The 13,912-nt window shown below is 49.4% G+C and overlaps 1 protein-coding gene across 1 annotated transcript in view; it reads right to left on the bottom strand.

Annotated features, from left to right (window-relative positions):
• Window positions 1-2,617: 2,617 nt before the first annotated feature.
• Window positions 2,618-13,912, bottom strand: part of SNTA1 (syntrophin alpha 1) — a 28,368-nt gene continuing 17,073 nt past the window's right edge. Inside the window, exons 3-8 of the mRNA XM_036079481.2 lie at window positions 10,925-11,129; window positions 7,412-7,619; window positions 7,138-7,268; window positions 4,267-4,463; window positions 3,326-3,513; window positions 2,618-3,242 (exon numbers count right to left, since the gene is read on the bottom strand). Of these exons, the coding sequence (XP_035935374.1) occupies window positions 3,150-3,242; window positions 3,326-3,513; window positions 4,267-4,463; window positions 7,138-7,268; window positions 7,412-7,619; window positions 10,925-11,129 (1,022 nt within the window). The 3' untranslated portion in view covers window positions 2,618-3,149. The remainder of the gene's footprint in view (window positions 3,243-3,325; window positions 3,514-4,266; window positions 4,464-7,137; window positions 7,269-7,411; window positions 7,620-10,924; window positions 11,130-13,912) is intronic.

Below are 13,912 nucleotides of genomic sequence, written 5' to 3' on the forward strand. Positions count from 1 at the left end.
GACGCCTGGGTGGCTCAATCGTTAAGCACCTGACTCTTGGTTTCAGCTCAGGTCATGATCTCAGGGTTGTGAGATCCAGCCCCATGTGCTCAGCATGGAGTCTACCTGAGATTCTTTCCCCTTCTCCTCCCTCCCCCTCTGCTCCTCCCCCTGCGTGCACTCTCGCTCTCTAAAAATAAATAAATAAAATCTTTTAAAAAAAGAATTTCCAATGAAAATTTGGCACCTAAATAGAGATGTGCTGTAGATATAAAATACACACCAGATTTCAAAGAATCAGTATTAAAAAAAAGTAAAACATCTCAATAGATTTTTTAAATATGTGAAGTGATATTTTTGACACATTGAGTTAAATAAAATATATTATTAAAGGTATTCTCAGGGCACCTGGATGGCTCAGTCGGTTAAGTGTCTGCCTTGGACTCAGGTCATGATCCCAGGATCCTGGGATCCAGCCCTACGTTGGGCTCCCTGCTCGGCGGGGAGTCTGCTTCTCCCTCTCCCTACCACTCACTCTCTATCTCACCAGCTCGCTCTCTGTCTCTCAAATAAATAAAATCTTTTAAAAAAATAAGGGGCACCTGGGTGGCTCAGTCATTAAGTGTCTGCCTTCGGCTCAGGTCATGATCCCAGGGTCCTGGGATGGAGCCCCGCATTGGGCTCCCTGCTTAGCAGGGAACCTGCTTCTCCCTCTCCCACTTCTGCTCCCCCTGCTTGTGCTCTCTCTCCCTCTGTCAAATAAATAAATATTTTTAAAAATAAATAAACATTAAAAAATAAAATCATTCTCACCTCTTTACATTTTAAAATGTGGCTACTAGGGGCGCCTGGGTGGCTCAGTTGGTTAAGCGACTGCCTTCGGCTCAGGTCATGATCCTGGAGTCCCGGGATCGAGTCCCACATCAGGCTCCCTGCTCAGCAGGGAGTCTGCTTCTCCCTCTGACCCTCCTCCCTCTCATGCTCTCTGTCTCTCATTCTCTCTCTCACAAATAAATAAAATCTTAAAAAAAAAAAAAAATAATAATAATAAAATGTGGCTACTAGAAAATGTTTAATTACGCATGTGGTTCACATTACATTTCTAATGGATAGTGCAGGGCCAGGATGTCTCCAAGGTGCACATGGCTCGGAAGTGAGAAAGACCTTATTTGAATCCAAGCTCAGACACCTCAGAGCTGTGTGACTTTGAGCAAGTCACTTTCCCTCTCTGAGCCCCAATTTCTGCACCTGTGAAATAGAGATCATAGGTGTGTGGTGAAGATCCAATGAAGAGGGCGCCTGGGTGGCTCAGTCGGTTAAGCGTCTGCCTTCAGCTCAGGTCATGATCCTGGAGTCCGGGGATCGAGTCCCACATCAGGCTCCCTGCTCGGCGGGGAGTCTGCTTCTCCCTCTGACCCTCACCCCTCTCATGCTCTCTCTCTCTCTCTCTCATTCTCTCTCTCTCTCTTATTCTCTCTCTCTCAAATAAATAAATAAAAATCTTTAAAAAAAAGATTCAATGAAGAAACGTATGCAGAGTACCTGGCAGACAGCAAGCACTCTCCAATGATAAGCTCTCATTACTGTTGTCACTGATTTTCTGGACAACGCCAGCAAGTAGAAAGTTATAAACGTGGCATACTCACATCCAGCCAACACATTACAGCTTCTAAAGAACATTCCACAAAGCATGTTCCAAGTGTCCTCTCTCCTGCAGGAAAGGAGCCTGAGGCTCTCTATGATGTTTTTTATTTTTTATTTTTATTTTTTTTTAAAGATTTTATTTATTTATTTGACACAGAGAGACACAGTGAGAGAGGGAACACAAGCAGGGGGAGTGGGAGAGAGAGAAGCGGGCTTCCCGCCGAGCAGGGAGCCCAATGCGGGGCTCGATCCCAGGACCCTGGGATCATGACTTGAGCCGAAGGCAGACGCTTAACGACTGAGCCACTCAGGTGCCCCTATGATGTTTTTTAAATAGGCCCACAAATTCTCTGACATTCCTTTCTTCAATAAATGGAGCCTAATTGCCCTCCCCTGGAGTGTCAGCTGAGCTTAGTGACTCCCTTCTAATGAACAGAATAAAGCAGAACTGACAGTCTGAGATATCCAAGACTGGCTCATAAGAGGCATTGTGGATTCCTCTCAGCTCTCTCTTCTGTGTCACCCACTCTGGGGGAAGCCAGCTGCCTTGTCACGAGCGCACTCAAGCAGCCCTATGGTTAGGTCCATGGGGTAGGGAACTGGGGCTTCCTGCCAATAGCCAAACGAGTGAGCAATATTGGAAATAGAGCCTCTAGCCCCAGTCAAGCTTTCAGATGAGTGCAGCCCCAGCCAATACCTTGATTGCAACCTCATAAAAAACCCTGAGTCAAGAACATCCCAGCTTAGCCTCTCACATATTCCTGATCCACAGACCCTGAAAAATAATAAACATTCGTTGTTTAAGCTGTTAGATTTGGGGGTAATTTGTCACACAATAATAGATAACAAATATACTTTCTTTATGGCCCTGTGGTTAAAGGTCTGCTCTTCTCCAGGAAAAGAGCCCCAGTCCTGGGTCTGGTCCATCTTGGGACTACAGGGGCCACCGAAGAATCCAGAGGCCAAGGCACAAACCACCAACACTAGGCCAGGCTGCCTATGCGCTCACAGGCCATTTATTTATCCAAGAGGAAGGAGGAGAGAGGATGAAGAGGAAAACTGATGCCCCAGGTGGTGGAGCTGAGGGGAGAAATGAACAGAAAGGTTCCTCCTCTTTCTCTTGCCATGGACCCCCGGGAACTCCAGCTTCAGATGAGGCCTCTGAGGGTGGCTTAGGGGCCTTCAGGAGGCCTGGCAGTTGTGGTCTGGGGTCAGGATCCCCACAGGGGCAGGTCCCAGGCTCAGAATGGCTTTTGTGTACACAAAATATCTCTCTGCAAAAGGCACTGGTGGGGGAATGGTGGGGCAGCTGGGAGGTTACCCCATCACAGGCAGGATCCACTGTGTCCTAAGTCTGGGTCCCAGTCCCAAGACTATCCCCAGCCTCCCTTAAAGGCTGGGACTCTGCACTCTTATTCCTTTCCGCTCCCTTCCCTCAGCCCAGTGGTGAGCAGGCAGTCAGTGGAGGGCCAGGTCGGGCCATGTGGCAGACACCCTCTCTTCAGGGCGAGTGCACCCGGTGACCTCTAGGCCAAAAGCCCCAGGCGGGTGACTTTGGCCGAGAGGAAGGAGTGGATGATGAAGACCATGGTTTTGGGGCACGAATGCAGGTCCAGCTCCTGCAGGGTGGATGAGAGAAGGGTCAGGAGCCCCATCCAGCCTGGCCTCCAGGACAACATGGCCCCCCACCCCCTGCACTCACAATCTCTCCTTCAGCACCCCCGAAGTCCAGGAAGAGGAGGCTGGCACCATCATCCGAGGACATCTGCAGCTTCTCAAAGGGCTGTCGAAGCAGCACGGCTCGGGCGGCGCCGGGCTCCACCGCCCACAGCGTGAAGCCCTTGTCGATGTGCACGGAGAGGCTGCAGGGACGGCCGTTCCACGTGCAGGCTGCGGGGGCGGGGCAGGGGGACAGGGACGGCTGGCACCTCAGAGACCACGAGCCCCGTGTCCGACCCTCGCCAGCAACTCCACGAAGAGGGCTTGAATACCACTCGGGATGGGAAGCTCACTGCCCGGTGTGCCATCTGTACATTCACCCTGCATCGAGTTGCCCCCACCCTCAAATACAGAAAAACGGGCGCTCAGAGAAACTATGCCCCACTTCTAGTCCCACTTCCAGCAACACCAAAAGTGGAAAGGGAAAGCTGAAACTCTGCCATGTTCAGAAGGCCCACTCCCTCACTCCCTATAAAGGTATCAGTAGACCCACCGAGCATGGCCCTTGGAGACCTTAGAGACCGGTAGAATTGCCCAGTTAAATGTGAATTTCAGATAAGCAATGGATAATTTGGACATACTTACACTAAAAAAGTATTCTTTGTTTATCTGAAATCCACATTTAAGTGGGTGTCCTATATTTTATCTGGCAACCGTACTCCAAAAGGCATCTCTCACATCTGCCCCCACCCCCCACCCCCCCACCCCCGCCGCAGTGGAATCACGAAGCCAGAGCAAGTAAACCCAGGGAAAAGGGACTTACTACGTGCTGGGGCACCTGCACACCCAAAAGAGAGAGTTCTTAGGGACCCTAAAGCCCACTTTATAGCCCCCTCCTGAAGCACCCTGAAGAGGGAAGTTTGAATGCCTCTGGGGGTGAGAGGCTCATCACCACAGAGGCACCCCCAGACCCAGCCAGCCCACCTGTAGACACTTCCTGCACACCCTCAGCAGCCCGGTGACAGCCATCCACCAGTTGGCGGGTCCAGGCGGCCAGCTCTTGTGGCGACTCCACACTGAACAGGCGAGAGTCCACACCATGACGTGTGCCCGTGCGCAGGGCAAAAGAGAGCTCTGCATCGTAGGGCACCGCACCCTTGGAGGGGCCTGAGTACACCAGCCTAGGGGCGGGGCAGGGGGGAGAGGGCTAAGTGTGAAGTCTCAGACAGTGTCTCAGACAGAGGGCCAAGGGGGTGCTGACCTGGGAAGGGACCCTGTGACTCCTTTACTACCTCATCAGCGAACAGGACTTCCAGCTGTGCCCTGATAGCCTCACAGGAGCCCACCTCCTGCCACCCTACCCCCTTGCTCCCTCAGCTCCGGCCATACTGCTGTCTTCAAACATACCGGGTACATTCTTGCCTCAGCACGTCTGTACATGCTGTTCCCTCTGTCAAGTGCGCTCTTCCCTGATGGCCTGCGTGGCTCACTCCCTCACTTCCTTCAGATTTTGCTCAAACGTCTCCTCTGAGAAGCCTTCCCTGTCTAAAATAGGCACTCACTAGCCTTACTTTTCATCATGATACCAGAAATTATACTTATTCTTTATTTGTTTCACTTGGTTTTTGATTGTCTTTTTCACCAAAATATCATCTAGGATATAAATTTTTGTCTAATTTGTTCACCACTCTATTCTCAGCAATTAAAGCAATGCCTGGGGGCGCCTGGGTGGCTCAGTCGTTAGGCGTCTGCCTTCGGCTCAGGTCATGATCCCAGGGTCCTGGGATAAGAGTCCCACATCGAGCTCCCTGCTCAGCGGGAAGCCTGCTTCTCCCTCTCCCACTCCCCCTGCTTGTGTTCCCTCTCTCACTATGTCTCTCTCTGTCAAATAAATAAATAAAATCTTTAAAAAAAATAAATAAAGCAATGCCTGGCATGTAGTAGGTGTTCAATAAACATCTGTGACCTGAATTAATGAGTCACTTGATTAGTGTGGCAATCCATGACCTGCTTATTCCTGGTAGACAGCTGGCTCCTGACCCACGGGCCAGAGTCCCATCCAGAGGAAGAGACATGAGCAGCAAGGGCCCAGGCACTCAGTTCGATTCCCACTTGCATGTAACCTTGGGCAGCTTACTCCCCCTCCCTGCGCAACAGACTCGGAGCTCTGGCCCTTAGTCCTCTTTGCTCCTCACTCCACACACTGTCTCATAACTTCAGCTACCCACGAGAGCTGCTGTTGACACCCAGTTTCCCATTTTCCAGCCCAGAACTATAAACCCACAATTCCCCAAGATTCCTACCCAAGCTCCCTATCCATCCCCCACACAATTTGCACTCAACTCAGCATCTTGCTCCAGCCTCCCCGTGTTGCACTCCCACCCTTAGTCCCACTGCTCGCCCAGACACAAGCTCCAAACCTCCCATTCATCCATTCATCCTGGACACCTCCCTCACCCTCCCCATCTGGCAAGCACTAAGCCCAGTTAATTTTACCACCCATGTGTCTTCCAATGCAAATGTGGCCTTTCTTCTCCATCTGCTGCCTCCACCCACCTCCACCATCTCTCCTGCATGACTGTACCAGCCTCCCAGCTTCCATTCTGCCCCCTCCAGTGCATTTTCCACGTGGCAGCCACAGGGATTCTTCTAAAACTTAACCCAAGTTGGCGCGCCTGGGTGGCTCAGTCAGGTAAGCATCCGACTCTCGGTTTTGGCTCAGGTCATGATCTCAGGGTTGTGAGATCAAGCCCCTCTCCGGGTTCCGCATTCAGCAGGGAGTCTGCTTGGGATTCTCTCTTTCCTTCTCCCTCTTCTTCTGCCCCTCCCCCTGCTTGCTCTCGCTCTCTCTCTCTAAAATAAATAAATAAAGGGGCACCTGGGTGGCTCAGTCAGTTGAGTATCTGCCTTCCACTCAGGTCATGATCTCCGGGTCCTGGAATCGAGCCCCCGTGTAGGGCTCCCTGCTCAGCGGGGTGTGGGGAGGGCCTGCTTCTTCCTCTCCCTCTGCCCCTCTCCCCTTCCTGCTCTCTCTTGCACTCTCTCATAAATAAATAAAATCTTTAAAAATTAAAATAAGTCTTTTTTTAAAGAAGCTTTAAAAATAATTTAAAAAAAATTTTTAAAAACACACATACACAACACAGGTCACCTTACTCCCAGGCTAAAACCCTTCCACTCTGCCACAACTCTTAAGGTAAGGCTACTAGCATTCCTTAATCAGGCAGGAGAAGTTCTGCAAGATCAGGCCCTGCCAACTCCCTGTCTCATTTCTCTCCATGTCCTGTATAGAGTCTACATCCTGCTTATAGCACACTCAGAGCTCTATGAACACCCTATAGCCCTTAATACTTCTGTACCTTTGACCATGTTGTTCTCTATATATAAGATGCTCTTCCACTCTTACTTAAATAGCAAACTTCTACTCATTCGTCAAAGTCCAGCTCAATAGCACCTCCTGCTAAAGCCTTCCCCACCAGGCCAGGCAGAGTAAAGGGGTTCCTATAACTCTGCGCTATGAAGGTTGTTCCTAGGTCAGCCTCCCCTACCAGACTGGCTGCTCCCTGAGGGAAGACTGTTGGGATCAGCTCCCTGTCCCCTGAACCATGCTGCACAGATCTGGGCAGAGTAGGTGTCAATCAATGAGTGCCTAGTGGGACGTCACACCCTTCTCTTGCAAGCCCCCATTTTACAGATGAAGAAACTGAGGCCCAGACAACATAGAGACTTGCTTCAGGTCACCTGGGAAATAACTCAGGGCAGAGTGAGGCTGGAATCCCCCACTTCTGAGACCCATTGAGAGCATCACCCCCCAACCTCTGGGTGAGACAGACACCCCTGCCTGCCCGTGGATACCTGGTGGCAATGAGGGGGACAGTACGGGCTGGCTGGCTCAGAGCCTCACGGGTCTGGGGTAGGTGGCAGTAGAGAAGCAGCTCCTTCTCGGTCAGCAAGGCCAGGGTGGGTGCTGTGCCCCCACTGGGCAGCTGCAGGGGGCAAGGCAACAGTGAGGTGGAGCAGAGGGGGCGGGGGGTCAGAGGGCCAGGGTGGAGTGGGATGGTGCATGGGAATGCGGTTAGCTCCAGAGGAAGGGTCGAGGTGAGGGACAGAGGCCTGGCCCAGCAGGCACCTGCTCAGTCAGCCAGCCCATCTGCTTGATGTCCTGGCTCCCAGCTGTGCCCGCGGCTGCCAGCAGGGCCTGCAGCTCGTCCTTGACCCGAGGCATCAGAGCGTTGACCTGGGCCTGGACAGCAGCTGCCCACGACTTTGCACTAGCCTCATCCTTGGCCCTCAGGAAGAGGGTGTCCTGGCCATCTGCTGAACAGATCTCCAAATACCTGCAGGCACAAACAGAGTGGAGGGGAGGACCGGTCTACTAGGCTGCAGCTGCCCAACTTTGAAATCTGGCCCAAAACCCCATTCTCTGCAAAACCCGGAGAAACCGCAGGGTATCCACGAGACAATCAGGAGCGACACTCACTGCTGGGGCTCCAGCCACAACTGGGGCTTCATGGGGTCTAGAGACAAGAGCCTATGACATATACACACATAGGCATATACATACAAATTAAACACATACGCACACATGTGTGATAGGAGCCAAAATCACTGTGTGAGGATTCATGATCTTGCTTTTTTTCTCCTGGTTTCTAAGGAGAAGGATTCTCCTGCTGAGCCAGCTCCCCTCTTCTCCCTTGTGGCACAGAACCCACGTGATACACTAATGGGGGCGGGCGGAGAGCACAAAAACTGAGAGGCCAAGTCAGTCTACATAAAAAGAGCTGGAGGGGGAAGCCTGGGTGGCTCAGTCGTTAAGCATCTGCCTTCGGCTCAAGTCATGATCCCAGAGTCCCCAGGGTCCTGGGATCGAGCCCCACATCAGGCTCCCTGCTCAGCAGGAAGCCTGCTTCTCCCTCTCCCACTCCCCCTGCTTGTGCTCACTCTCTTACTGTCTCTCTCTCTCTCTGTCAAATAAATAAATAAAATCTTTAAAAAAAAAAAAAAAGAGCTGGAGGAGGGGGAAGGGAGGGAGAGAAAAAGCCATGTGGACAAGTGTGGGGGAAGGGTTTCAGGGAGGTATCAAGAGGAGCAGTGACAGGGAAAGGATTTTAAAACGTTATGTGGACCATTAAAGATTCACTCCTCTTTGCCCTTTCTGTCACGGAGGAAGTGGGGCAGAAGGTGGAGGATGGCTCACACAATACCTATCCCAACCCCCTTCTCCTCTGCCTCCCTCTACTGCAGAACTAGGAAGCAAAATACTTGGATTCCCACCTCCCTTGCAGCTAGGGCTGGCCACCATGAGATATAGACAGAAGTCTCTGGGGAGGACATCCCTTCCCAAATGAAGGTAAAACTTCCCTAGATGGGGTGGTTACTCTCCAGAGATGGCCTCCACCAAATCCATCCCTCCCTGTCCACACAGTCCACTTTTCTCATCAAGAGGTGAAGCTTATTTCTCTTCTCCTTGATCTTGTAACTTGGTTTGACAAATAAAATATGACAGAAGTGACATTCTGGCATTCCCAAGCCACCATGAAATCTAAGTCCCCTGGGACCAATCAAACAAGGCACATAGAAAGGCCTTATGGACAGAGGAATGCTTAGCCGGTCCCTGGCTGTTCCAATCATTCCAGCTGAGGCAGCACCATGGGGGCGAAGCAACCATCTTATACTTCCAGCCCCAGCAGATACCACATAAAGCAGAAGAACTGGCCAGCCAAGCCAGCTCGGATCACAGAATTGTAAGAAATAATAAACTCTCATCTTCCAAGCCACTAAATTTTAGGATGGTTTGTTATGCACAAAAGAACAAAATACCAGGAGAAAAGTTCCTTTGCCTCTTGCCTTCTTCCTGTCTGGAATATGGACACAGGCTTCAAGGCACAGCCACCACTCTACCTCCAAGAAGAAAATACATAATAGGGGCGCCTGGGTGGCTCAGTCGTTAAGCATCTGCCTTCAGCTCGGGTCATGATCTCAGGGTCCTGGGATCGAGCCCTGCGTTGGGCTCCCTGCTCAGCAGGAAGCCTGCTTCTCCCTCTCCCACTCCCCCTGCTTGTGTTCCCTCTCTCACTGTGTCTCTCTCTATCAAATAAATAAAATCTTAAAAAAAAGAAAGAAAGAAAATACACAATAAAAATGGCAGAGGAAGAGGCTGGAAGCTTGACTCATCAAGGGCATTCTTGAGTAGTGATAAAAGCCTAAGTAGCTGACCCTGAACTATTTCTCAAACATGTGGAAAAATAAATCCCTCATCTATCTCAGCCATGGCTTATTGGCGTTTCTGATACTTGCAGCCCAATGTAATCCTAACACTTAGTGCAAGTGTGAAATATTTTTCATTATATTTTGGTTACCAGATTATGTTCCTTTGACTGGGACATTTAGTGCTGATAAGGAACCACAGTTATATCCAAGTTACCTGTGTTACACATGTGCATGTGGTCAAGCACATGTGGACATGCATATACACATGTAATATTAACATAAACATGCACAAATCTATGCCCACACCCATGCAAATGCTCACATATACACACAAACACTTGAATTTACATGTCAATTCCACGTGTACACACAGAAATACATGTACACACATGCTTCAGGTGCTGTCTGGGATCAGGCTGGGAACCATGATTAACCTAATGTTCGATAAGTCTCAGAAAGAACTAATACCACCTTACCTTCACCCAACACAAAAGGGCCCTTTGGTGGAACACCTTAAATGACCTGTGAATCACCAGTTCTTGCCTCATGGGGGCAGGCTGGGGCTGGGGCATTGAGTAGGGCTAGGGTTACGGTTAGTAGATCTGGATGCTGAGCCTCCAGGCCAATATTGGGCATCCGCCTGGCATTGAACCTCAGCTGTAACTAGGACCCACAGCACAAGCCTTTTATGCTCACACTATGTATACACCACCCCAGATAACCACATACCCCACTTGATCCACATATACTCCATTCAACCACCACCCTCACTCAGGCACCTACAGTTTCTAAAGCAGAGAGGGCTACCTGGAATGAGGCAAGTTCCATCCCTTCCTGGGTGTGTGATCTTGGGCAGGTTACTTCCTCTCTCTGTCCTCATCTACAAAGTGGGAGTGAAATAATAGGACTTTGCTCATAGGGTCGCTGCGAGAGTTAAATTAAATTGTGCTTGGTAAACACTCAATACTGTCAGCTGTTACCAATCTTATCATCAGTGAACTGTTAAGAGCTGCTCATGTGTGAAGGATGGTAATTTTCCATGGCCCTGACACGAATGTTACTAGACATCTAAGAACCTCAGCAGAGTTAGAAGAGACTTGAGGGGATCACTGAGTCTGGAAACTTTATTTCCCAGTGAGGAATCTAAAGGTCAGGGAGGAGAAGGGACTAGTTCAAGGAGAACCAGGACTGGAACCCAGGGCTCTTCCACAGACCAAACTCCTCCTCAGATGTGAACTGCTCAGAGGAAAAAGAGAGAAGCCAAGCGTACCATCATCCTCTTCACTCTTACATCCATTCAACAAACATTTCTTAAGCCCTACTATGTTCAGACATTGTGCTGGTCACTCGCAACACTGGGCTATCTTTCCTTTGGCCCCACCACTTACCACCAAGGTATATCTGTCTGAGTTGCCCCCCACCCCAGACTTACCTGGGCTCTGGGTCACTGGGGGTGCACCTCCTCGAGACATATGCCATCTTCAAGGACATGTGTTTGGCATCACTGAGGTCCCGGGGAGGGGGGCCAGGGGAAGATGGCTGTCGCTGAAGGGGTGAAGCAGGAGGCAAATCCCAGCCAACCGAGGTCCCGCTGGCAGAGTTCTTGAAATACGGTGAGACCTCCTTCATATACTTGACTGGTCAGAGGACAGGTCAGCAGTTACATTGTTGTGACATGGGCTCCCATGTAGCACACACCACAATTGTCACTAATTCATAAGAGTTTAATTTATGTCCCATATCACTATCCTCCTCTAGGTTAAAGTCTCTGACAGGGCAGTGTGGTAGAAAATACTGGATGCATGCCGACATCCATGCTCTCCTGTTGCCCCTGGTTTATAGACCAACCCATGTCCATGCCACCTGGAAGAAAAACCACACTTCCCAGCCTCCTTTGCAGCTAGGTGTGGCCACATGACTAAGTTCTAATCAAGTAAGTAGAAGTGTTTGGGCCTCTGGGATGGCTGCTTAAAGGGAATGGACAACAGGCACAACACGACAATGAAAGGGCACTGAGACAGGAGTCAGGAGGTGTGACTGCTCTTCCACTGGCCCATTGTTTGCCTCTATTTCTCCAGCCTGCTCATCTGCAAAGAGGAGGCATGGAATGAGATAGTCCTGTGGGACCAGCTGCCAATTGTCCTCCAATATAGAGATAGCCCACCAGCTTGAGACTTCCTTTTCCAAGTGCTTACATGACCAAGTCTGGCCAATAGGATGAGAGCAGAAGGGATGTATGCTGCTGCCAAGTTCTGCCTATTAAAAAAAGAGGCATGCCCTTCCTTTCCTCCTCTTTTCCCCTGACACGGTTGAGCTGGCTGGAACACAGACTGGTGAAGCACCATCCTGACCATGAGGACATGAGCCACAGTCTAAGGAAGGCTGACCAACAAAACAGAAATAAATGGATGCTGATACTTTGGAGATGCCATGTCAGACTTGTTCTGTTACCTAAGAAAGCAAGGATTTCTATTATATATTTATAAAAGATTTTTATGTATTTATTTGAGAGAGAGAGAGAGAGCATGCAAGTAGGAGGGGGAGCAGAGGAGAAGGGAGAGGAACAAGCAGACTCTGCTCTGAGTGCAGAGCCCTATGTGGGACTCGATCCCAGGACCCTGAGATCATGACCTGAGCCAAAACTAAAAGTCAGATGTTCAACCAACTGAGCCACCCAGGTGCCCCAGGACTTCTATTATATTTAAGTCACAGTATTTTATGGGTCTCCTGTTACAGCAGCATAGCTTGTACCCTAACCAATATAGGTGCTCTTAGCTCTGACCAAACATCATTGAGTAAGTATAGTGGACACCTTCTAGAATAGCACTGTCCAACAGAGTTTTCTGTGCTTATGTAAATGTTCCATATATATGCTGGCCAATATAGTAGCCACTCACCACATGTGGCTATTGAGCACTTGAAATGTAGCTAGTACAAATGAGGAACTGAATTTTTATTTTTATTTCATCTTAATTAATTTTTTTAAATTAAATTCAAATAGTCACTTGGAGCTAGTGGTGACCACACCAGACAACAGAGTTCTAGAATAACAGCCCAGATCTACTTCTCTGCCCAACTGACCCATAAATTCATGTTCTGATATGTGATCCTGCCCTTCTGGTTATGCTAGCTAGACCAAGGTGAACACCTGACCCACACTAGGCTACCCAAATTGAGACTGGGAGAGATTCTAGACGGTGTCTTGAACAAACATGAATGCTATGGGGGCAACCACCTTCTGCTATGGGGACAGAGAAGAGGAGAAAGCTGGTTTGTAGAGAGAATTAGTGGAGATCCATGTTGAGAGACAGAGGGAAGGCCCTGCCAATCACCTGCTAATGCTCCAGTTTCTGATACTCGTCCTTTAGAAAGTCGAACTACCATCCCAACGGGAGTTATGATATTTGCAACCAAAACAGTCTTGAGTGGGGCCTTGACCCATGCCTTTTTAGAAAAGGAAGATCTCACTAACAAAGGCAGCTAGAAGTGAAAGGCAATATGATGACAAGGTTGATCTGAGAAGAGCCTGATAGGAGTAGAGATTCAGAAACAAGTCAGTTTTCTTGACTACCTACTATGTGCCAGGTATTGGACTGGCCTTAGTAGGACTGGGATGGTAAACGTATGCACTTGAGCTACCACTTCTTTATCCCTTGCTCATGGAAGACATCATAAATCAATCATAGTGTTCTATGGGAGACATTACCCATCCATTAAGGCTGACTGGTAATAAAATATTTTGGTCATTCTTTTTTTTTTTTTAAAGATTTTATTTATTTATTTGACAGAGAGAGACACAGCAAGTGAGGGAACACAAGCAGGGAGAGTGGGAGAGGGAGAAGCAGGCTCCCCGCGGAGCAGGGAGCCCAATGCGGGGCTCGATCCCAGGACCCGGGGATCATGACCTGAGCCGAAGGCAGATGCTCAACGACTGAGCCACCCAGGTGCCCCAATTTTGGTCATTCTTGCTATATTTATTAGAGGTGCCTGGCTGGCTCAGTTGGTAGAGCATGCGACTCTTGATCTCAGGGTCATGAGTTTGAGCCCCACATTGGGCATGGAGCCTATAAAAATTTTTTAAAAATAAAATAAAATAATAAAATGCTATTTAAAAAAGCAGTCTAGGGTGCCTGGGGTGGCTCAGTCAGTGAAGTGTCTGCCTTCTGCTCGGGTCATGATCCCAGGGTCCTGGGATTGAGTCCCGCATCGGGCTCCCTGTTTGGTGAGGAGTCTGCTTCTCCCTCTCCCTCTGCCCCTGCCTCCTGCTCATGCTTGCTCATGCTTGCTCTCTCTCTCTCTCTCTCTCTCTCTCAAATAAATAGATAAAATCTTTTAAAAATAATAAAAAATAAAAAAGCAGTCTAGAGGAAGGCAATTTTAGGATTGGTTCAGTGACTCAATGACATTGAGTTCAGGGTAG

The sequence above is a fragment of the Halichoerus grypus genome, chromosome 10, assembly GCF_964656455.1.
Source record: "Halichoerus grypus chromosome 10, mHalGry1.hap1.1, whole genome shotgun sequence".
Lineage (NCBI taxonomy): Eukaryota > Metazoa > Chordata > Mammalia > Carnivora > Phocidae > Halichoerus > Halichoerus grypus.